The sequence below is a fragment of the Phaethon aethereus genome (assembly GCF_964289735.1).
Source record: "Phaethon aethereus genome assembly, chromosome: Z".
Taxonomy (NCBI): domain Eukaryota; kingdom Metazoa; phylum Chordata; class Aves; order Phaethontiformes; family Phaethontidae; genus Phaethon; species Phaethon aethereus.
In genome coordinates this window covers 19,274,679-19,298,476 of record NC_138577.1, presented here as the reverse complement: position 1 = coordinate 19,298,476, position 23,798 = coordinate 19,274,679, and the positions used below count along the sequence as shown (strand labels likewise).

General features: G+C 41.8%; 1 protein-coding gene across 2 annotated transcripts in view; it reads right to left on the bottom strand.

Moving 5' to 3' along the window:
- PARP8 (poly(ADP-ribose) polymerase family member 8) overlaps nucleotides 1-23,798 on the bottom strand; it is a gene marked incomplete at its 3' end in the record, with an annotated part of 120,929 nt that overhangs the window by 5,105 nt on the left and 92,026 nt on the right. The window contains exons 15-22 of one of the 2 annotated variants that reach the window (XM_082013440.1): nucleotides 20,306-20,398; nucleotides 14,089-14,214; nucleotides 5,629-5,694; nucleotides 4,216-4,283; nucleotides 3,803-3,851; nucleotides 2,873-2,985; nucleotides 2,634-2,706; nucleotides 607-676 (exon numbers count right to left, since the gene is read on the bottom strand). In XM_082013440.1, the coding sequence (XP_081869566.1) occupies nucleotides 607-676; nucleotides 2,634-2,706; nucleotides 2,873-2,985; nucleotides 3,803-3,851; nucleotides 4,216-4,283; nucleotides 5,629-5,694; nucleotides 14,089-14,214; nucleotides 20,306-20,398 (658 nt within the window). The remainder of the gene's footprint in view (nucleotides 1-606; nucleotides 677-2,633; nucleotides 2,707-2,872; nucleotides 2,986-3,802; nucleotides 3,852-4,215; nucleotides 4,284-5,628; nucleotides 5,695-14,088; nucleotides 14,215-20,305; nucleotides 20,399-23,798) is intronic. The other variant, XM_082013441.1, reaches the window with a different exon arrangement.

Here is a 23,798-nt window from a genome sequence, read left to right as displayed (position 1 = left end):
CTTAATATACACATTGGTGTATCTTGTTTCTATTATGCTTCTATTTATAACTTAATTCTTACATGGAAAACTCTGTGTGACTCACGTTTGGATTTGCTAGTGGGACAAATTATATTCTCTCCCCTTCTCATGCTAAAATAAACACACTGTCCTGTACTTTCTATGTAGTTCTGACATGGTGATTCTTGGGAATACTCTTAAAATACACACAGTTGAACACGTTTATTGATGAATAGTTGTTTTGTCAGGTCAGGCTGTAAAAGCCCATGAATCCATAGATAATGTTAGATGGACTTAGGCAGATACCGACTAAAAATCACAAAGTTGGATTTCCACTGCATAATCAAATCTGCTCCGTTACACACAGCATCCAGTATTAGCTAACTGTTTACTTCAAGCACAGTTTCAAGATACTGAGCACCTTGGAAAATGGGGACAGGTATTTAATAAGGGAATTTAGATTTTATCTTTTTTGAATAAATTAAATCTTGGTCGACACAGATAAAATTTAATACAGTGTTGTAAACAGTGAAGCTGGTAAGAAAAGCAGTAAACTAAGATACCCCCCTACATTTCTCCAGCTTTAGAGTGATTTATAAATATCACCTGAGTAACCAAATGATATGCTTGACAATGGACTAAGGTAGATTCCACTTCCAAACATTGCACCATGGAGCTGAAAAAGAGTGAGTGATTGTTTAGCATTAATTTGGTTATCTAGAGAAAATAATAACAATAGAAACAGGTTGTAATATAGATAAGCATCTGTCCCACTGCACTAATTTATTGCCTGGTATTAAATGGTGTTCAAAGAAGACTTTAAAAAAAACGTGTGGTGACTATACAACTGAGATACCATATATTCTGGAAACCATTTCCAAATGCCCAAACATAATTCTACATCAGATTTCTATATAAAATTGCATTTTCTGTTTTTAAATCTAACATTACCATGGAGGATGCCTACAGAGGGTGCTTCTGTACATGGCCAGATACACCTGAGCCTTAAGAAGGCTGAGCAAGCTCAGCATGTGTCTCACATCAAAACCTTGGCAGGAAGCAAGCCTAAGCCAGCCTCTGTGAATCAACAGCAGCAACAGCTGCTTTCGTTTTCTTTAAGGTAAGAAATGAAGAGATGGTGATGACACTGGTCATATGTTATAGAAAAATTTAGCCTGAGCAGTCTAAAATTCAGCCTAGTTCATCCTGAGTACTGGAGCAATGGGTTCAGTCAAGCTTTTGCCTGAGCCAACTCAGACTTGCAAATCCAATCACTGCAGGATTGTGCTTTAGCCACAAAGCTACCATCTGGCTAAAAAGAATAGAGGAAAGCAAAGACTGTTTTCCACTGTTCCATGTGATGAAGCTTGGGCTAAATAACAAAACTGAGCACTTTTTATCAGTCCTGCAGTCGTTTTCTTGTGTGGAAAGGTGGAAGTATGGATTTCACTCTCCACCAGGGACTGACTGCTTTATGTGGGAAGGCCTTTAAAGAAAACACACCAAGTAGCTGTTGGGAGCACAAATGAGAACCCAGAGTATCTCTTACCTATGTAGATGTTATGACCACTGGGCTTCACAGTCATGCTCACCCTTATTTCTTTCCTCTGACCCAATGATATTTACATTGTCTCTGCAATGTGCCAGAGCCCTCATAGGAATGTGCAAACATGCTTTCACCCCTCCAGATCCTACAATGTTGTACAGGATCCTTTGTGAGTAGATATTTTTCCTGACTGATTGGTACTGGGTTAAATAGGTCAGGATATGCCTTAGGTGTGTGAGAGATCTAAAAATGATGACTTGTAGAAAACAGGGCTTTACTGCTGCCTCCTATTGCCAGTACCCCAACCCTCAACAAAGAAATAAGCATAAGCAAAGGGGTTTACTTTAGTGAATTTTGGCATGTAAATCCTGCTTTCTTGGGGAATTATGTTCCAAAGATAATAATAAAAACATCCAAACCACTAAGAGGAATTGCAGAGATTTCCACTTCCTTTTTTTCAGGGTCTTCTGTACCCTGATCTTTAGTCAGCACTTTGGGATCCTCCTTCAAGGTATCATGGATTCAGCTCTGGAGAGCTGTCAAAACCATGAAGCTAAAATAGTCTGAGTTACAGCTCCCCAGTCCCTTTGGTATTGCCTGCTTTGCTCTGCAATAGTGGTCTCCTGATGATTCAGTCGGAGAAAATGAATTGAAATTTGCAATAGCTTGCTCCTGGCCAGTACACTCATATTTTCATTCCCAAGGAAACCAGAGGAGATGGGAAGATGCTGTAAACCCAGTTCCTGCAAATCTAGTATGCTCTCGAACCAATAACATGGAGATTATGTAGCTCTGAATTTTAATCCCAAACCTGCTTTTAAGCAGTACTGAGCTAAGCCTCCTGGAGGTGCTGCTCTGCAATGTAAAACTGAAACACTGATTCCAGCACTGGGATTTTCTAACCATTTTAGCAGACACATTATTTCATTTTAATTGCATCAGAAAAGTACATTTTCCAGAAAACAAGAGATCATCCCTTTTTTCCACCTGTATGACTACCAGAACCACACCCCCTGACAACTTCCCTAAGCTAGTATGTAATCAAGCATGCACAGGTTAGCTAAAGTCTATTTAGTAGACTATTTACCTGCAGCCTCGTATTGGAAGCAACAACTAAGCCATTCCTCAGGATGGAATGCCAATTTTCAATGTGTGAACCACTGAAAAATTGAAAAAGAGAGCGTTAAAATCCACAGAGTAAAATGCAAAATGAAAGCAATAATCCTTTAAAACAATAAATTCACAGCTGTAAACCTCAAATGGCAAGAACAGAAAAAAAGCATGGCATTTTGAAAACCTTTGATTAATACGAATATATGTACTTACTGAAATGCAAACGTACTTCCATAGAGATTTTTAGCAGCTCGGAAATTGGATTCTTTGGCTGGTGGACTGCTGAGAAGTAGGAACTGGTGGGGAGTGTGCATAAACTTTAGTTGCTGTAAACAGTGCACAAGTGAAAAGAAGTCGGTTAACACAAAAGCAATGTATTTCCATAAATGATAGTTCTTAAGATACCACACTGTTTCGCACAATTCATGTCTGTGTCTAAATAACTATGTGAGCTAAGTAGAAATTGGTCTCATTACCATAGTTTCTACCTGAAATCAAACAGTAAAAATATCTTGCAGTTTATGAAACATACGGAAGTTTCTGAAACAGATTTCAGCCTTATATGGCTGTAGTAAAGTAATTAAATTGAACAATTTCATCATGGTATTCTGATCAGAGCTGGCTTTGAATTAAGGTTCAAATTTGAAAAGCTGAAGATTACTATGCCCTTAATCAGAGGATCAGAGGCACACATACTCAGAAATGAATCTCAGCACCATCCTTCTAAAATTCAAGAGCTATACTCTTCTTAAGGTGTACTCATATGTGGATCTCCTGGTACATCATGTTTGTGTGCACTGCTTTCTGTATGATTCTGTATCTAAAACTCTATATGGTAACAAAACAAATAGTGAAGTTATTCACACCCAGTCTCAGATGACTACAAGGCAGACACTTGTATTTGAGCTACTCACCTCAAACAGTCTTTTTCTGAGTGTTATTCCTTTGACTTGTTTTAGATATTCACAACATGATTCTATGAGTCATGATCTGAAACTGCCTGTTTCTCTCCCTTGTCTATTAATGGAGTGCAGATGATTAGTTTGAATGTAGACACCTACGTTTGGCTAGGAGACTCCCACCTAAAATGCTATTACAAGCCATGAGAAATGAGAAAATAATAAAGAACCCACAGACACTTACCCTATTCACCGGTAGCTTCACAATATGTGATCTATTACTAGAAATAACCCTAAAATAAGAAACAGTTAGATGTATTAGACATGGGAATCAAACAGAACTTTTCCTCTTAAAAATGTTTTATGAATGGCCACCATAAAGCACTCAGCTGCAGGCCTTTGAACCTATGAGATGGAAGTAGACCAAATCTTGATCAGAAAATGAGATCAGAGGCTGTACAAATAAGCTGGAGTCTTTCCAGTGTTTTCAGAGAGCCCAGATGAGGTCCAGAAACAGTCCAGAAACACCTGCAGTTGCAGATGTCAACTCTGACATTAATTCTTAGCGTGAACTTATGCCAAATTACACTGGTGAAGTGATTATTCATTAAACTTGGTACTTTAATAATTATCATATCATGTGAGTCAATTTTATACCATTGTAGAAGAGGATGTGCAAGTGGGTCTTGTTTATCCATCTGCTTCTTTATTTCCAAGTAAGGTGCCTAGAAAAGAGTAATTATGTTCTTTATTTCTAGTTGAAATCATAAGGTTAAATTTTATATGTTACATTGACCATGTTAATCTATTAAAACAAATACATGGGACTCATTATTAGGCTTAAATCACAGCTTTACTGACATTTAGTGTTGTACAGTTATAAATGTGTTTTGACAACAACAAGAATTAATATAGCAATTATTTTCCCTGGAGTAAAATAGTAAGCATATAATTAGCATCAAAATGAGTATACTATAACAAACATTGGTGATCGCAGGGAGAACAGCAGAAGACATCTATTTACGTTGAGCTCTTGGATTAGGAAATTGGACTGAAACGTCACAAAACTAAGTCTCTCAAAATACCCTGAGATAATCCATTCCATTTTTTAAAACTGTTTCATTGTATAAATTGGTAAAGTAAAATACTGTATCATTTTATAATCCCTTTGAATACCTTTCTTGATTTCAATCACAGTGCCAAGCATCCCTTTAAAAGTCTTCAGTCCAAGAATTATTTTAACATTAAAAAAAAGCAAAATGGTGGTTATTTTTCTTGTAAAAAAGCCATTATATTAGGTAACAGAAATACCTGATTTTTTAAATTTTTACAAGATATTACATTAAGTAAAAGAAGTATGAGAATTTTAATTTTCAGTTTATTTTAATTCTCTCTATATGCATCATTCTTCATTCCAGAATCCCAAAGCACTTTATGAATACATATAGAGTAAGACTTATAAACTGTTGTTGAGGTTACATTTACATAGCAGTTGGAAAAGCAAGGTACATGGGGGAGATTTCAATAACCAGTTATAATTCACTGGGCTGTTTGGGACAGGAAGTGTAACAATAAACATAATTATGGCTGTCAGAATCTGTCCACTGTGAATATTGAGAAATCATAGGATAGTATTCCCAAGAGACCCAACCTTCTAAGTTCCCAACCATACTTAGCTGATCAAGTGTTTTTCTACAATAGAAATAAAGCTATCACTCAGAACACTGTCATAAAATCAATTTCCTTTGCTTTGGAAATAAAAGACCCATTTTGGCTTTGATTTCCAGAAATGCAGCAGTTGGTGATTATATTGTTACAATGTCCTATTCTCCTGTTATTATCTCTAATTTAAACTTCAAAAAATCTGAGTTCTACTTCATCATGTTTATTTGACTGCCATTATTTGACTGATATTCTAGCTTTGTTATTTTTAACACACATTTTAATATTCTTAAAGCTCTATAGGAAAGAGATGATACTATTGACTTCCCCACCCATCATCAGCAAGTGACATAACATCTTCCTAGTTCTAGAAATAGTAATTAAGTTAGGTAAAGATTTTTAACTCACCTGTGTCATCTCTCTAATAGATGTGATACTGTCCAATGCTTTCATGACTCGGTCATAATTCTTCTTCTGATGTAGCACAAAATAAGCAAATAAATTAAAAGAATATTAGTCTTTGTCTATAGAAAACCCCAAATTCTTTGATGTGTATAAAACTAAAGCTAGGAGGAATGTTCAGCAAACCAATCCTTTTAAATATTTATAACCAATAGCTTCCTTCCACCTCACCCATAGACTGTCTCATTCATAGTCCAGGAAAATTCCCTCAGAAATATTATCATGTTGGTTCTTCTTTGATTTACACTGGAATCTCCAATATGCTCAAAAAATTAGCTCACTTTTTAAACAAATATTTGTAAGTAAACACAGGTTCTGACAGTTATTTGGACAACATGCTATTAAGTTAAAACAATGCAGTGACTAAATAGATTTAAAAAAAAATGCTAAATAAACAGATGTGTTTACTCTTCTAACAGCTCTGTAAAACATCAGAGATCCTCCAGATGTCCCTCTTCCTCACCCTGATCGTTGCCTACTTTCTGTTTGGGAACCACTACCAGATGGCTCCAGCTTTTCTGAGTGGATGAGCTTAACAGTCATTACAGTCTTCACCAGCTCCACGTAACAGTCTTCACCAGCTCCACATGTCAAGTTGCCTTCAGGAGCTTCACTGTTCCCCTTCTTTGTATCTTGTCAACTTCTACCCATGGGCTTTCACCTCACCCATGCTGGCAAGAAGCTGGGAGGAGGCAGTGTGGGCCCTGACAGCCCCAGGGCTCTCTCCATTCCTCTTCTGGTGTGACCCTCTTTCATATTCCCTCATCTGCTACAAACTCTCGCCTTGCCCAGACACCAGACTAGCTCTCTCCTCATGAGCGCCCTTACAAGCACCTCCTGTCAAGTCTTTCTTCCCACATGCTACAGAACATGCTTGCCCCTTCCTGAGGAAGAACACTGCTAACTGGCCTTTTCTCAGAAAAAGTGAAATGCATCTCAGTGCAGGACATCCAAAGTTCTCATTTATGCTCTTGGGGGTGGCTCAGGTGACATGTAATAGTTCATGGCTTCTGGAGGGCTTCCCTGAGGGGCAGTATTTGCAGCCTGAGGAGCAAGTGGTGCAAACAATTCTTTACTTCAAAATAGATGCTTGTACAAAACTCAACTATTATGTCAACACTTGATAAAATTACATTTAAGGACATAAGTGTTTGCAAAGAGAAAATGAGATGACAGCAATAACTACTTTAAGAATAAAAAGATGGACTGGAAATCCCCTGGTTTACATGGTCTACACCTCTCAAAGGCCATCTTACTCTTTGAGTCCAATGTGTACACTGAGAGAAAGAATATAAAATTATGCATCTTGAATTTGTATCCTAAAATAATTTCTTGGCTTCAACATAACATTGAATGCAACTTACAGTTTACAGACAAATACAGAGACAATTAAAAAAGCTACAAGGTTCTGAAAGTAGTTGCATCCTTGTGCTATATTCTGGATCTGTATCTCTTATAGTAAAGGAGAATCCTCCAGAAGAAAGCTGTGCTTTGAAATCTCCTGCATGACTGTCCTGGTTTCAGCCAGGATAGAGCTGGTTTTCCTCACAGAAGCTAGTGTGAGACTGTGTTTTGGATTTGGGATGAGGAACTGTTGATAATGTGCTGATGTTTTGGGTTGTTGCTGAGCCGTCAAGGACAGTCCAGCTTCTTGTGCTGGCCTGCCAGCGAGCAGGCTGGGGGTGCACGGGGAGCTGGGAGGGGACACAGCCGGGACAGCTGACCCAGACTGGCCAAAGAGATATTCCCTACCATACGACGTCATGCCCAGTACATAAACTGGAGTTGGCCGGGGGGGGCGGAAATCGCTGCTCGGGGACGGGCTGTCGATCACGGGGTGGTGAGCAATTTCTGTATTGGGCATCACTTGTTCTTATACATTCCTTTGTTGGTATTATCATTATTGTTCCCTTCTTTCTTTCTGTCCTATTAAACCGTGTTTATCTCAACCCACGAGGTTTTTCCTAATTCTCTCCCGCGTCCCACTGTGGGAGGGAGAGTGAGCGAGCGGCTGCGTGGTGCTTAGTTGCCGGCTGGGGCTAAACCACGACAGTCCTTTTTGGCGACCCAGGTGGGACTCGAGGCTTGAGATAATAACGGTTGCAGGTCACAATATCAGTTTGATTTGCATCATGCTCTCGTCTTTGCTGTACATGTTAAGGATCGGTGTTGGTTTCTGCGGGCTGCTGTACTCTGCAATGATTAGTAATGTCTCGCCTGTGAATTTTGTTTTTAGAGCACTGACCTTGAGCTTAATGTGGGATCATCTGAGCTCTGTACTAAAGCCGTTACTGTATTTTGGCTACAGTCTTGTGGAGACAATTAGCAATTATACTTCTGCCTCTGAAAGGTTTTTTATGGAGGAAATGCAGAATGGTACCTTTGATACCCTCTATCATAACATTTCCTCCTTCATCACAATAATTTTTCAGTATTTTGAACACCCTTGGCTGGTTAAAATACCTCTGTTGCTACTTCTGGGGAACATGGTTTCAGTTTTGTCTAAGGTTAGCAAGCAATTTAAGAATATCACCCGGAGATCTGCCCCAAGGCTGGATAGTTATGAATGGCAGGGTGTGTGGAACAGCATGGGCAAATGCCTGGGGCGGTGGGCACCTCCGGTGTTTTGGAGCTTCACTCCCGAACAAGTGCAGAATCCTGATAAACTAGCAGAATATCTGGAAGAAGTATGCTGTCAGCCTGGCAGCTCCAAGGAGACACAAATCATTGCCATGTGCTGGGGCCTGGCCCATGCCTACCGAACCCTATTTAACACTATGCAAAGGGGAGAGGGGCTCTCTGGGTCTGATGGCAATGTGGCAGGCACTGTGACTACTCCAACGTCTGTAGCAGGCACTGTCACTACTCCAACCCCCACGGCGGGCACTGCCACTACTCCAACCCCCACGGCGGGCACTGTAGCTACTCAGACTGTTGCAGCTGAACCAGAGAACCAGCCCATCCCGGTATCAGTTGCCCCTGTACAAAAGAAGAAATCTTGGAAGCGGAAGTCAGCTCGTTTAGTAAGGGAGGAGGAAGATCCTGCTAAGAAGGAGCCAGAGGAAGAGAGTGAGGAGGCAGAGTGCTCTGAAGCAGGGCCATCACAAGCACGGAAGAGGGAAGAGAGCGAGTCATCGCTTGAAGAGGAGGAAGAGGAAGAACTTATAAAAGAGACGGTAACTACCCGATCTCTATCCCTGAGTGAATTGCGAGATATGCGAAAGGATTTCAGCCGTCGTCCAGGTGAGCACATTGTCACCTGGCTGCTCCGATGCTGGGATAATGGGGCCAGTAGCCTGGAATTAGAGGGTAGGGAAGCCAAGCAGCTGGGATCCCTTTCTAGGGAAGGGGGCATTGACAAAGCAATTGGAAAAGGTGCACAAGTCCTCAGCCTCTGGAGACGACTCCTGTCGGGTGTGAAGGAAAGGTATCCCTTCAAGGAAGATGTTCTATGTCACCCAGGCAAGTGGACCACCATGGAGAAAGGTATCCAGTACCTGAGGGAGCTAGCGGTGCTGGAAGTGATTTATGGTGACTTGGACAATGGACAATCATCCAAAGATCCAGATGAAGTCAATTGCACGCAACCTATGTGGCGGAAGTTTGTACGGAGTGCACCATCATCATACGCCAACTCATTAGCAGTAATGGCCTGGAAGGACGGAGAGAGACCAACGGTGGATGAATTGGCTGGCCAACTCCGGCAATACGAAGAAAGTCTCTCTTCCTCCCTACGGGCCTGCGTCTCTGCTATAGAGAAACTGTCCCGAGAGTTCCGGCAATTCAAAGAGGATATGCCCTACCCTCCACCCATACGGACCAGTGTCTCAGCCATTAGGAGTAAGCACTCTTCTGTTCAAGAGAGAAGATATAGAGGATACACACCACGAGCCACCCTGTGGTTTCAATTGCGTGACTACGGAGAGGACATGAGGAGGTGGGATGGAAAACCTACCTCGACCCTAGAGGCACGAGTACGCGAGCTGCAAGGAAAAACAATTACAAAAGGGGGTTCAGGTTCCTCGAGGAAAATCGTCGCTCCACTTTCCAGTGGGCAGCTTCCCAGAAAGAATAGAAGAGCTGATCTCACCTCTGATCCTCTTGAAGGGACTTCTGATTCCTATTTACAAGAAGTGGGTAACGAGTACTATGAGCAGGATTAGAGGGGCCCTGCCTCCAGCCAGGCGGAGGAGAGGGACAACCGAGTTTATTGGACTGTGTGGATTAGATGGCCTGGCACATCAGACCCACAGGAATATAAGGCTTTAGTGGACACCGGTGCACAATGTACCCTGATGCCATCAAGCCATATAGGGGCAGAACCCATCTGTATTTCTGGAGTGACAGGGGGATCCCAACAGCTGACTATACTGGAGGCTGAAGTGAGCCTAACTGGGAATGAGTGGCAGAAGCACCCCATTGTGACTGGCCCGGAGGCTCCGTGCATCCTGGGCATAGACTACCTCAGCAGAGGGTATTTCAAGGACCCAAAAGGGTACCGGTGGGCTTTTGGTATAGCTGCCTTGGAGACGGAAGAAATTAAACAGCTGTCCACCTTGCCTGGTCTCTCAGAGGACCCTTCTGTGGTGGGGTTGCTCAGGGTCAAAGAACAACAGGTGCCGATCGCTACCACAACAGTGCACCGGCGGCAATATCGCACCAACAGAGACTCCCTGATCCCCATCCATGAGCTGATTCGTCGGCTGGAGAGCCAAGGAGTGATCAGCAAGACTCACTCACCCTTCAACAGCCCCATATGGCCAGTGCGAAAGTCTAATGGAGAGTGGAGACTGACAGTAGACTATCGTGGCCTGAATGAAGTCACGCCGCCACTGAGCGCTGCTGTGCCGGACATGCTAGAACTTCAATATGAACTGGAGTCAAAGGCAGCCAAGTGGTACGCCACCATTGATATTGCTAACGCGTTTTTCTCGATCCCTTTGGCGGCAGAGTGCAGGCCACAGTTTGCTTTCACTTGGAGAGGTGTCCAATACACCTGGAATTGACTTCCCCAGGGGTGGAAACACAGCCCTACCATTTGCCATGGGCTGATACAAACTGCACTGGAACAGGGTGGCGCTCCAGAGCATCTGCAATACATTGATGACATCATCGTATGGGGCAACACAGCAGAAGAAGTTTTCGAGAAAGGGAAGAAAATAATTCAAGTCCTTCTGAAAGCTGGTTTTGCTATAAAGCAAAGTAAAGTCAAGGGACCTGCACAAGAGATCCAGTTTTTAGGAATAAAATGGCAAGATGGACGTCGACAGATCCCAACGGATGTGATCAACAAAATAACAGCTATGTCTCCACCAACTAGCAAAAAAGAAACACAAGCATTTCTGGGTGTTGTGAGTTTCTGGAGAATGCATATTCCAAATTACAGTCTGATTGTAAGCCCTCTTTATCAAGTGACCCGGAAGAAGAACGATTTTAAATGGGGCCCTGAGCAATGACAAGCCTTCGAACAAATCAAACAGGAGATAGTTCATGCCGTAGCCCTCGGGCCAGTCCGGGCAGGACAAGATGTTAAAAATGTGCTCTACACGGCAGCCGGGGAGAATGGCCCTACCTGGAGTCTCTGGCAGAAGGCACCAGGAGAGACTCGAGGTCGACCTCTAGGGTTTTGGAGTCGAGGATATAGGGGATCTGAGTCCCGCTATACTCCAACTGAAAAGGAGATATTGGCGGCATATGAAGGAGTTCGAGCTGCCTCAGAAGTGGTTGGTACTGAAGCACAGCTCCTCCTGGCACCCCGACTGCCGGTGCTGGGCTGGATGTTCAAAGGGAGGGTCCCCTCTACGCATCATGCGACTGATGCTACGTGGAGTAAGTGGGTCGCGCTTATTACACAGCGGGCTCGAATAGGAAATCTTAATCGCCCGGGAATCTTGGAAGTGATCATGGACTGGCCAGAAGGCAAAGATTTTGGAATATCACCGGAAGAGGAGGTGGCGCGTGCTGAAGAGGCTCCACCATATAATGAACTGCCAGAGAACGAAAGGCAATATGCCCTGTTTACTGATGGGTCCTGTCGTATTGTAGGCAAACATCGAAGGTGGAAAGCTGCTGTATGGAGCCCTATACGACGAGTTGCAGAAGTGGCTGAAGGACAAGGTGAATCAAGTCAGTTTGCGGAGGTGAAAGCCATCCAGCTGGCTTTAGATATTGCTGAACGAGAAAAATGGCCAGTACTCTATCTTTATACTGACTCATGGATGGTAGCAAATGCTCTATGGGGGTGGCTGCAGCAATGGAAGCAGAGCAACTGGCAACGCAGAGGCAAGCCCATCTGGGCTGCTGAATTGTGGCAAGATATTGCTGCCCGACTAGAGAATCTCGTCATAAAAGTACGTCACGTAGATGCTCACGTACCCAAGAGTCGGGCCACCGAAGAACATCAAAACAACCATCAGGTGGATCAGGCTGCTAAGATTGAAGTGGCTCAGGTGGATCTGGACTGGCAACATAAGGGTGAATTATTTATAGCTCGGTGGGCCCATGACACCTCAGGCCATCAGGGAAGAGATGCAACATATAGATGGGCTCGGGATCGAGGGGTGGACCTGACCATGGATGCTATTGCACAGGTTATCCATGAATGTGAAACGTGTGCTGCGATCAAACAAGCCAAGCGGTTAAAGCCTCTCTGGTATGAAGGACGATGGTTGAAATATAAATATGGGGAGGCCTGGCAGATTGACTATATCACACTTCCACAAACTCGCCAAGGCAAGCGCTATGTGCTTACCATGGTGGAAGCAACCACCGGATGGCTGGAAACATACCCTGTGCCCCATGCCACCGCCCGGAACACTATCCTGGGCCTTGAAAAGCAAGTCTTATGGCGACATGGCACCCCCGAAAGAATTGAGTCAGACAATGGGACTCATTTCCGAAACAACCTCATAGACACCTGGGCCAAAGAGCACGGCATTGAGTGGGTGTATCATATCCCCTATCATGCACCAGCTTCCAGAAAAATTGAACGATACAACGGACTGTTAAAGACTACACTGAGAGCAATGGGTGATGGGACATTCAAAAATTGGGATAAACATTTAGCCAAAGCCACCTGGTTAGTCAACACTAGGGGATCTACTAATAGAGCCGGCCCTGCTCAATCAAAACTTCTACGTACTGTAGAAGGGGATAAAGTCCCTGTGATGCATGTGAGAAACATGCTGGGGAAGACAGTCTGGGTTACTCCTGCATTAGGAAAAGGCAAACCCATTCGTGGGATTGCCTTTGCCCAGGGACCTGGGTGCACTTGGTGGGTAATGCGGAAGGATGGGGAAGTCCGATGTGTACCTCAAGGAGACTTGATTTTGGGTGAAAACAGTCAATGATTTGAATTGTATTATGTTAATTGTTCAGAATGACATTACTACTATGGCTGCTATCTACCATATCAATGGTATTATAGTAAGAATCACCCAGACTGATGAAGAATGAGCTTCACTGAAACCAAGCAACGTGCAGCAGTGATGAAACCAGAACTGGCTTCAGCAGCTTGCGCCCAACAAATCCCTCGAGATCGACATCTTCGACCTGCAGATCATGGACATGGACCGTGCCAGATGACAATCCAACACCACATACCATCTCCCCTGCCCTGAGAGACTGCTATGATGGATGAAGCCCAGAGTCATGGACTGACTGAACTCCATAGACATTTTAAGTGATGGCCCATGGACTAAGAGAGTGATATCTGTGTGTATATATTAAAGGACAGGAAGAGTAATAATGAATAATTGGAATGTATTGAAAAGTATAGGACCTGGGCATGACGTAAATGGTATGGAATAAGGGGTGGATACTGTCCTGGTTTCAGCCAGGATAGAGCTGGTTTTCCTCACAGAAGCTAGTGTGAGACTGTGTTTTGGATTTGGGATGAGGAACTGTTGATAATGTGCTGATGTTTTGGGTTGTTGCTGAGCCGTCAAGGACAGTCCAGCTTCTTGTGCTGGCCTGCCAGCGAGCAGGCTGGGGGTGCACGGGGAGCTGGGAGGGGACACAGCCGGGACAGCTGACCCAGACTGGCCAAAGAGATATTCCCTACCATACGACGTCATGCCCAGTACATAAACTGGAGTTGGCCGGGGGGGGCGGAAATCGCTGCTCGGGGACGGGCTGTCGATCACGGGGTGGTGAGCAATTTCTGTATTGGGCATCACTTGTTCTTATACATTCCTTTGTTGGTATTATCATTATTGTTCCCTTCTTTCTTTCTGTCCTATTAAACCGTGTTTATCTCAACCCACGAGGTTTTTCCTAATTCTCTCCCGCGTCCCACTGTGGGAGGGAGAGTGAGCGAGCGGCTGCGTGGTGCTTAGTTGCCGGCTGGGGCTAAACCACGACAATGACTCAAACTAAGCTATGACATAATGAAAGATAACCACTCACCCTGGGGTTAAAGGCCAGCATCTGAGGATCATTAGGATCAACTACAGAAGGATATGGCTCAAAAATGACAACTTTCCGAGGTGACTCTAATGCAGACCGACACATGGACACTAACAGATCAACCACCTAGGGATAAAGAAAAATATTTATTCAATATATGTACTTTCATACTGTATCTTCCAGTCTGCTTTTTTTCATGTTGTAGTAATACCATATTTCATTGTTACCTATATTACTCAAATCGTGTTATCCACAGGACATAGTTTAGGACTGAAATTTTTCCATTGACTTCTGCAGGCTTTGGGTTCAGCCCTGGTACATTATTCCAGGTGCATAAGTAGGACCAGTATCTGGTCCTAAATGTGTTATCACGTCAAATATATTGCTTGCAGTCCTGATTTCTCTCGTGTACATGTGCTAGTTCCTGGTTTAAATTAATTCTCTAGGGAAATGAAGTCATGCTGAATCTGGGTATCTCTGTACAGCAGATGACAGTGAAAAATGTTGCTCAAGAATGAGGAAGGGTTTGTGAATCTGTACCACCACTGATGTGCCCCCGAAGACTGTAATCGCAGAAACACTTGTAAACATTGCTTCTGCTAAAGCCAGAACAGTGCAGTGATTTTAACAGTCATTTGCGTGGCTTACACTGGGAGATCCTCTTCCTTCCATCCAGTTGTACAAAATTACAACGTGGCTTTGAATATCTATGATTTCCAAGGTTTCACCATAAGATCATGCATGTAATGTGTACACAGGCATGTAGTCACATATGTGCACATAGGCAAATATACAACAGATTTCTGTGTAATTGCTCCAAAATTCTCAATTCAAAGGTTAAAAATAGAATACAGCAATCACAAACCAGAAAGAATGCAGTTTTCTGGTAGTTGTGAAACCTAAATCTAGATCATAATGAAATCCAAAGTTGCTACATAAAAATGTAGGTGCAGATCAGCTCATTTCCCCGTTTCTTCTGTGCCTTCTGAAAACATTCCTGTGTGAAAACAGACTTTTCCATGAAAGAAAGGAAAAGCTGAGATGAGTTGTACTTTGCAGGCATCCCTGGTTCCTCCCACAATTCCACTCGGACCAGATCTCATCTCACAGCTCAAGCGGTTCCAGTAGGTTTTATAAATCTGCCATTGTATCTGATCATTTGGAGGAAAAAACCCCAATGGTCCTTTAGAGAAGCAGAATGAAAATAAGAATCATGATGAAAGGGAAAAGGAACTGCACTGTGGTGAGTCATACTGTTACCATTCTACTCCTCTGCTCCTTTAGCATGAATGGACAATTTTCTCCGCCGGTTTAAAAATATTTTGTTGGTTCCAGCTACTAAATATCTCACATATATTGAAGAATGAGGTTATTTAAACAATAATATCTTCCTCCATGGTGCTGTGATTATTTTCCAGTTTGTAATACCTGTAAATGTGATGAATGTTTCAAAATAGGGCATCTGCATTGGCATTTGCAAAGTTGACCAGGAGTGTGCATACACAGCCAGGTCAGGCAACAGGCCTGCAACTGTGTAAATGTATTACTATGAAATTGAGTCAGAGTTCACACACCCTGCTTCTTAGAAGCACTTCTTAGCGTCCATTTGCTAAAGACTACCAGAGAAGAGTTGTTTGAGTCCCCAGATCTCTTAATAGAGTGACTCAAAGTTGTCTCGCTTTATGATTTGCATGATGGGACTTTGTCTTAAAATTGGCACAGTTCTCCACAGAACACCATCCCAAAGCCTTCCTTTAAACCAGCTGTTGACTCCTATATTGTTTCTCACCATGATACCTGCATATTATTCTGACGTGCATAGATTAGGTTTAGTTAAACCCCTAATTGTTTTGAGCTGATGGAACACAGAGCAACTTAAAATTGGAAGCAAGTCTAATACAAACATTATAATACAAACTTGCATATGCATTCCTTGGTAATAGGAAGTGCTGTGGATCTAGTAAATGTCCTTACAGCTGGGCCTGTACTCCTCCTCCTTAACAGTAGGTACTGATATTCATAAGTAAGGACTAAAATATTTTCAAGGGGAAAGACGACACTTGCTGATGACAATTCCCTCTCATGACATCAGTCTCAGACAGTGCCTCTCTCCAGAGACTCTCTACAGAGAGTCTGAACTATCAACAAATCAGGTATTTAATTTGCAGGCATTTTGACTACGTGACTAAAATAACGCAAGGTGAGTTCAGTCTTGAAAGTTATAGAAAGTACAATCACTTATTAAGGAGGAGCCATCAGAATATTGAGAGTGACAAAGTAGGGGTGTAAACCTTAGGAAACTAGTTGAAAGCACAGCAGAAAAAAACAGGATGTGGTTTCTAATAATGGGAACCTACATTTAGGCTCCTTCACTACACAAAATGATTTGGAAGAAGATTAGTCCAAAAAAATGTAGAGATTCACAATGTGAACACCTACCTCTTAGTAGTCAGCCTAGGGTCTCCTTATAATCAATGGAAGAAATAACCACTGTGCTGATAGTCTATGCTGTGATTCATGCTATCCTAAACCAAATGTCAAAAATAGCTGAGATTAATCAAATCCTAGAAGTGCTGAATTCTTTCTGCAAACAGGGATGGGAGTGCAACCAGATCAGATGTAGTGAGCTAGGTGCAACACTATGGCTGGAGTAGAACTTAGCAAAATTTAGTCACCTAGGTCTAATGGGACAATTGACAACACCTCTTATCTAACTCCTTTAAGCATTGTTAGGGTTGTAATCACTTCAGTACTCTACAGCAAAGCTCTATAGATGTAGAGGTGCTCTAGACATCTAGAGCAAGCTCTGCACATGCCTGCAACAGTGATACCTATATATAACACAAAGCGAGAGCTAACCAGGACCACCTCTCCAGTCAGCTGTATTAAAAAAGATAATTGAGAGCTACTTCTTTGTACCTAATGTACAATGTGCATGTATGTTTGTACCTACTCAGTTTTTCTCTAATTTTAGGTAAGCAAGCTTCCAGCTCTTGAGGGAGTTAGTCAATAGGGCACTTTGGGAAACTGCCCTCAGGGACAAGGGAGCAGAACAGAGCTGGCAGATCTTTAAGGACGCTTTCCATAGAGCGCAAGAGCTCTCGATCCCCAGGTGTAAGAAATTAGGAAAGGAAAGCAAGCGACCAGTATGGCCAAGTGGAGACCTGCTGGTCAAACTCAAGGGCAGGAAGGAAATGCACAGGCAATGGAAGCAAGGACAGGTATCTTGGGAAGAGTACGGGAATGCTGCCCGGCTGTGTAGGGATGGGGTCAGGAAGGCCAAGGTACAGATGGAGCTGAACTTGGCAAGGGATGCAAAGAATAATAAGAAGGTCTTCAGGTATATCAGCCAGAAAAAGAAGGTCAAGGAAAGCGTACACCCCCAGTGAGCAAGACTGGCAAACTAGTAACAATGGATGAGGAGAAGTCTGAGGTACTCAATGACTTCTTTGCTTCAAGCTTCACTGGCAGTGTCTCTTCCCACACCTCTCAAGTGGATGGACTGCAAGACGTGGTCTGGAGGAGAAAATTCCCTCCCACTGTAAGGGAAGACCAGGTTTGAGACCACCTGAGGAACCTGAACATACACAAGTCTATGGAACTGATGAGATGCATCCCTGAGTCCTGAGAGAGTTGGCTGATGTAGTTTCCAAGCCACTCTCCATGATATTTGAAGTCATTGCAGTCAGGTGAAGTCCCTGGTGGCTGTAGAAAGGGAAACATTGCACCCATTTTTTAAACATGGTAGCAGGGAGGACCCTGGGAAGTACTGCTCTGTCAGCTTCTCCCCTGTGCCTGGGAAGCTCATGGAGGAGATCCTCCTAGAAGTTAGGAGAATCCAACCTAGTGGCCTTCTCTGATGGAGTGACCGCATCAGTGGACAAGGGAAAAGCTACAGATGTCAGCTATCTGGACTTCTGTAAGGCCTTTGACATGGTCCCCTGCAACATCCTTCTCTCTACATTGGACAGGTATGGATTTGGTGTGTGGACTGTTGAGTGGATGAGGAACTGGTTGGATGGTCATATCCAGACAGTAGTGGTCAATGGCTCAACATCCAGATGGAGATGGTGGTGAGTGGTGTCCCTCAGGGGTCCGTGGTGGGACCAGTACTCTTTAATATCTTCATCAATGACACAGACAGTGGGATAGAGTGCACCCTCACTAAGATTGCAGATGACACCAATCTGAGTGGTGTGATTGACATGCCTGAGAAACAGGATGCCATCCAGAGGGAAATGGACAAGCTTGAGGAATGGGCCTGTGTCAACTTCATGAGGTTCAACAAGGCCAAGGGCAGGGTCCTGCACCTACCCAGGTTAGGGCAACCCCTGGTATTAATACAGACTGGGGGATGAAGGGATTGAGAGCAGCCCTACCGAGAAGAACTTGGGAGTACTGGTGGATGAAAAACTGCACATGAGCCAGCAATGTGTGCTTGCAGCCGAGAAGGCCAACCATATGCTGGGCTGGATCCAAAGAAGCGTGTCCAGCAGGTCGAGGGAGGTGATTCTGCTCCTCTGCTCTGCTATGGTGACACCCAATCTGAAGTACTGTGTCCAGCTCTGGAGCCCTCAGCATAGCAAAGACACAGGCCTGTTGGAGTGGGTCCAGAGGAGGGCCACAACAATGACAGAGGGATGGAACACCTCTCCTACAAGCACTGGCTGAGAGAGTTGGGGCTGTTGATCCTGAAGAAGAGAAGGCTCCAGGGACACCTTATGGCAGCCTTCCAGTACTTAAAAGGGACTTAGAAGAAAGATGGGGCAGACATTTCAGCAAGGCGTGTTGCAATAGGACAAGTGGGAATGGTTTCAAATTAAAAGAGGGAGCTTTAAACTAGATGTAAGAAGAAATTTTGTACAATGAGGTGGTGAAACACTGACAGAGGTGGCCTCAAGAGGTGGTAGATGCCCCATTCCTGTAAACATTCAAGGTGACGTTGGACAGGGCTCTGAGCAACCTGATCTAGTTGAAGATGTCCCTGCTCATTGCAGGAGGTTTGGACTAGATGACTTTTAAAGGACTAGATGAGCTTTAAAGGTCTCTGCCAAAACCAGCACAATGTCCCTTCCAACTCCCAAAAATAAACTCCAGCTCCCCAGAAACACATAGCTGAGGTCTTCAGAGGACTTTAGGCTGAGGAAGAAGTGGGGCTTCATCAGGACACCTCTCTCCATTTCTCACAAGCTTACACAGGTATCCCAATGTTTGGTATGCTATATGTTGCAATTATAGCCATCTAATGGTCTTCAAACATCAGATGAAGAGCTGATGTTAAGATCCTGCAACCATATTCTCAAGTGAAGAAGCTGGTGTACACTGCTGCAAGCTTCTTCCTTTCAGGATATGCCCACAGGTGGTATTCAGGCACTTAGCCAAAAAGTTTCTTTTCAGTGGCTAGACTCACTGCTGCTAGTTAGTTAACTGAACTGAACGTTTGGCTCTTCCAAAAAACCCATGTTGCTTACTACGTAAATGCAGAGTGAGTGACCTATGTCTAGGAAATCAGTGCGCAATGCACTTTTCCATAAGATATGTAAAGTTTTAACTTAAGATCTTAAAAGGATCTTAAAGATAAGACATTTTAACTTTTGAATTTTCTGTAATCTAAGTTTAAATGGTGATTTGTTAACATAGTTTAAAATACTTCATTTTAAGGCACATACGAAATTATGAAAGAAAACAATGATATGGTTATAACTACATTAATAACTGAACTTAGAGTCAGAAAGCAAGCTTTTATTAAATTCCTGATCCTTAAGAATAGAGAAAAAAAACTATGTACCCACATCAGTAAGGACTTTCCCACTGTTATTTAATGATCAAAACAACAGATGCTCAGTGGATAGCTGCATCCCAACACCATGAACAGGAAGTAGCTTATTAATTGCATGAGAGTAGTAATGGCTCATTAGGTGAAAATAAATGGGAATTATCTCCAAATGACAATGGCTGCCTTTAGTAACAACCCAGGTGACCTAATTGAATACAACAGAACAAGAAAACAGGGTTACTCTAATTACATGGAAGCAAAACAATGGAAGCACCTCATTAGTACCGTTTGAAAATGCCACGCATAAAACAGTGTATTTACAGCTATAAGAGTGGACAAATAAATAATACTTACCAAACCGTACTCACATGGGGAATACAAGTCAAAACTAAGTATACTATAGAAAATCAGACAAGCAAGATAAGCATTAGATAATTTTACCTGAGCCCCAGTTGCAATTTCATCAGCAGCTTCATTCATCACTCCTAATGTTTGGAAAGCAAATACGCAGAGCTCTCGTTCACAAACTGTGGGCTACATAGAGAAAGAAAGTTAATTGTATTTTTGTTCTAGTTTTGGCTTCTTGGTTTTATCATGTAATAAATACCTACAACAAAACCTAAACACTTTTCCGTTAATTTTTTTTTCAGATATTAACTGTGACAAGAATTTCAAATTATGAATACATGTCAATTATTGAGGAAGATGCATTAGAGAATCATTTTAATAATCTGAAGAACAAGTGTGAAGAACTCTAAAACTCGTAAGTACACACAGTGGCTAAACTTAAAAGAAATCCAAACAGATTACAAACCCAAAATTACAGTCATAGTACCCAAATGTCCTTACCACTATCCTGTCAAACTCTGAAAAATTCCTACATAATTAAAGTTAATGGAGAACAAATCCAGAAACAAATGGGGGCACACCTCCTTCACAAATGCAGATTTATTCTTCACAGATTATTATTGTGCGTTGAGAACATATATAAAAAACTCATCTAGAAGACAAATTTCTTGAAGAAGCTACATTCAATTTAATTTTTAACTAATTTAACAGTTTATTTGTAAACTTTAAGAAAAGGTACTACATTTTTATAGAATAAACACTGTATTTGGGAAGGTCACATTATTTAATTTATTAATTTATTTATATTTAATTTAATAAATTAAGTAACTTCCACTTTTTTTTCAGATATCAAAAAATAATTAAAAAACTTGCTGTTGAACTAGTTTTTTGCCTATACTTTTGAAAAATGTAATTCACAATGCCATGACAATGATCAAATAAAGTAACTTATTTAAACTTCATGTTGAGTGAGACTTGAGTATTCTGCCTTCATAAAGCAAACAAAGCAGAAACAAAAAAGAACACAGCTTTAAGTAAAAAGAATAAGCATGACTTCATAGGCTTCCTAACTGGTTACAACCCTTACAGCAACACCCTGTTTATTTATTGAAAGATAATCAGCAGATCAACTTTTTAAAGGCTGAAGTAATGAATCACACAGTGAATTTTTATAAGCATTCAAAATGAAGCTGAAAGAAATACAAGAAAGAAACACAAATTAAAACCTTCCTTAAAATTGACCTCAATAAACAGAACCTTTAATTACAATGTTGAAAACAATAAAAAATATTTTTTGGATTCTACTTCTTTGAATCCATATTATTAAATCCTAGTTCAGTAAAACTTAAAATGGTATTTGGTAGGCACTACTGAACTTTTGTAACTAAAAATTCTGATAATTTTTACCATGATAATCACTAAAGAATTTGTAATGGTATACTTTGAAGTTCAAGCCAGTGTCACTAGGAAGCACTTGCAGAAATGAAAAAATGAATTGAGCACGCAAAGAAAACTTAATATTTAGCTGATTTCTGTTTCAGGCAACAGCTTTGTCAGTAATAAGCATACTGCTGTATTTGCAGTCACTTGTTTCATAGCCCTTAAAATATGCATTTGCTGGGTTTCAAAGATTCAAGACTTCAATAAACACCTGAAATCTACTGCATTGACATATTCTCACATCACTTGCTTTACAAGAGCTATCATCTTTCAAGTCTAATAGAGTGTCACCCATTTGATTTATTTTATCTGCTATGTTACATTGCATTAGGCAGCAGACGAAGCCTAACATGATCCAATTTACTGTGCCATGGCACGCTAGACAAAAAGTATTTATTATTGTCATTATTCTTAGGTTGTCCACATTTAGAAGGTGGCTAAATGATTTGCTTAATTGGGGAAGCATGGTGGCACTACCACCTTGGCTATCATAATCACCAACATACACAGGCTTCCTGTGTATAGCAGAGCAATCTAAGCTTAGCCATGCTTGCCATGAGGGAAAGTGTTAAAACAATACTTATTTTTGATATTTTCTTCACTACCTCAACAAAGTAAGTCATCCTGAGACTTAAAGATGGAAAAGGGAACACAGGATTTGCCATCTTTGCTTTTTTTTTTCCCCACCCTCTGTATGATCCCAGAAATGTCTGAGCATCTGGAAGAGGGAAGTTAGGAAAATGGTCATGGTATTTATGTCTGACATTTGAAGGGCCCTTTTCCTCTCAGGTGGACACTGGAGCTAAGACCTTATGGCTGGAGAATTGTAGATATGATGAAAAGCAAGATGGCAAAATTTGAGCTCTGAAGAGGAACAGACATTACTGTTGGGGTCTATACAATTCTTTTGATTTTATGTATATGATGAACCTTTATGCCCATGGAATAGTTTGGCTCTGCAGTCTAATGGGGAAAATAACCTGTAGCTATATGGACACTTCAATAACCTGCCTTCATATATACACCCTGGATGCCTTCTAACGCAAGCTCCACCCATTTTAAGAGCACTTTTGGATCCTGTTTCTGAAATTTAAACAAATCAGATGCTTTTAACTTAAATTTTCTGCACATGTAAGTAGGGTGTTCCAAGAAACATTGGTGTATTTCACTGTCCTGTACTCCAGTCATTAGTTAGGTTCAACTATTTAAACTACTTTCTTTCCCTCCAAAATTAAAAGATTGGCTTACAATTAAGAAGCAAACATTTGGAGCACTTTTGTCACATGATGGTGAGTTATCTATTCAGTGTCACATTTCCATATTTTGGTCTTGTCTGTAACTAGAACCAATGAAAACATATGAAAACTGAGTTAATAAGCCAATTCTAGAAGACAGAGCTTAAAGAAATTCACAAGCTTTATGGGAAAATTGGGATTCAAGTCTGCTCTTACATGTCTGATAATGTTTTGCATACTGCCAGTGTGTTTCCCTTTATGGCATCCACTTGTCTCTTCTCTTGTAATAGGATGTGAGCCCTTGGGACAGGAACTTGTTCTGACTTCATTTCATACATGTGAGAAATGACCCTATCCACAGTAAACAAACAAGAACACCACCACTAGCACATTTTTAAAAGCTCCATTGTTCCAATGTCATTTTTGGATACTCTTATTTTGGTTCAAGTACACGTACTATTCAGCAAGCTGAACTTTTAAAGAACTTTTGTGTACAACCATGAAAGTATAGACACATTCTTACTGATGTGGATCCATATCCACAAAGGTACAGAATATCCAACTTCTATTAGAGTACTAGTTTCTGTTGTTTTCAAAGGGAAAATACACGACAAAATAGGGCTTATACACTTAGGTATATATTTCTGAACGTGAACCTCATATTAGGTGCATGCAGAATTTTACAGATTCCAACCATCACCTTGAAGGCATGCAGAGCTGACTAGGCGGGCAACTTTGTTCTCCACTACCTGTAGAGGGCAGCTGTAACTCCCCTTCAACAGCAGCAGCTGCTAGTGGTCTCATAGACTTCATTTTTCACTTTAAAGGAGAAAATTAACATAAATCCATTCACTTCCACAAAACTGTTAGCTAAGTGAAGATCATTGGTACTGAAAAACTATTTAGAAGGA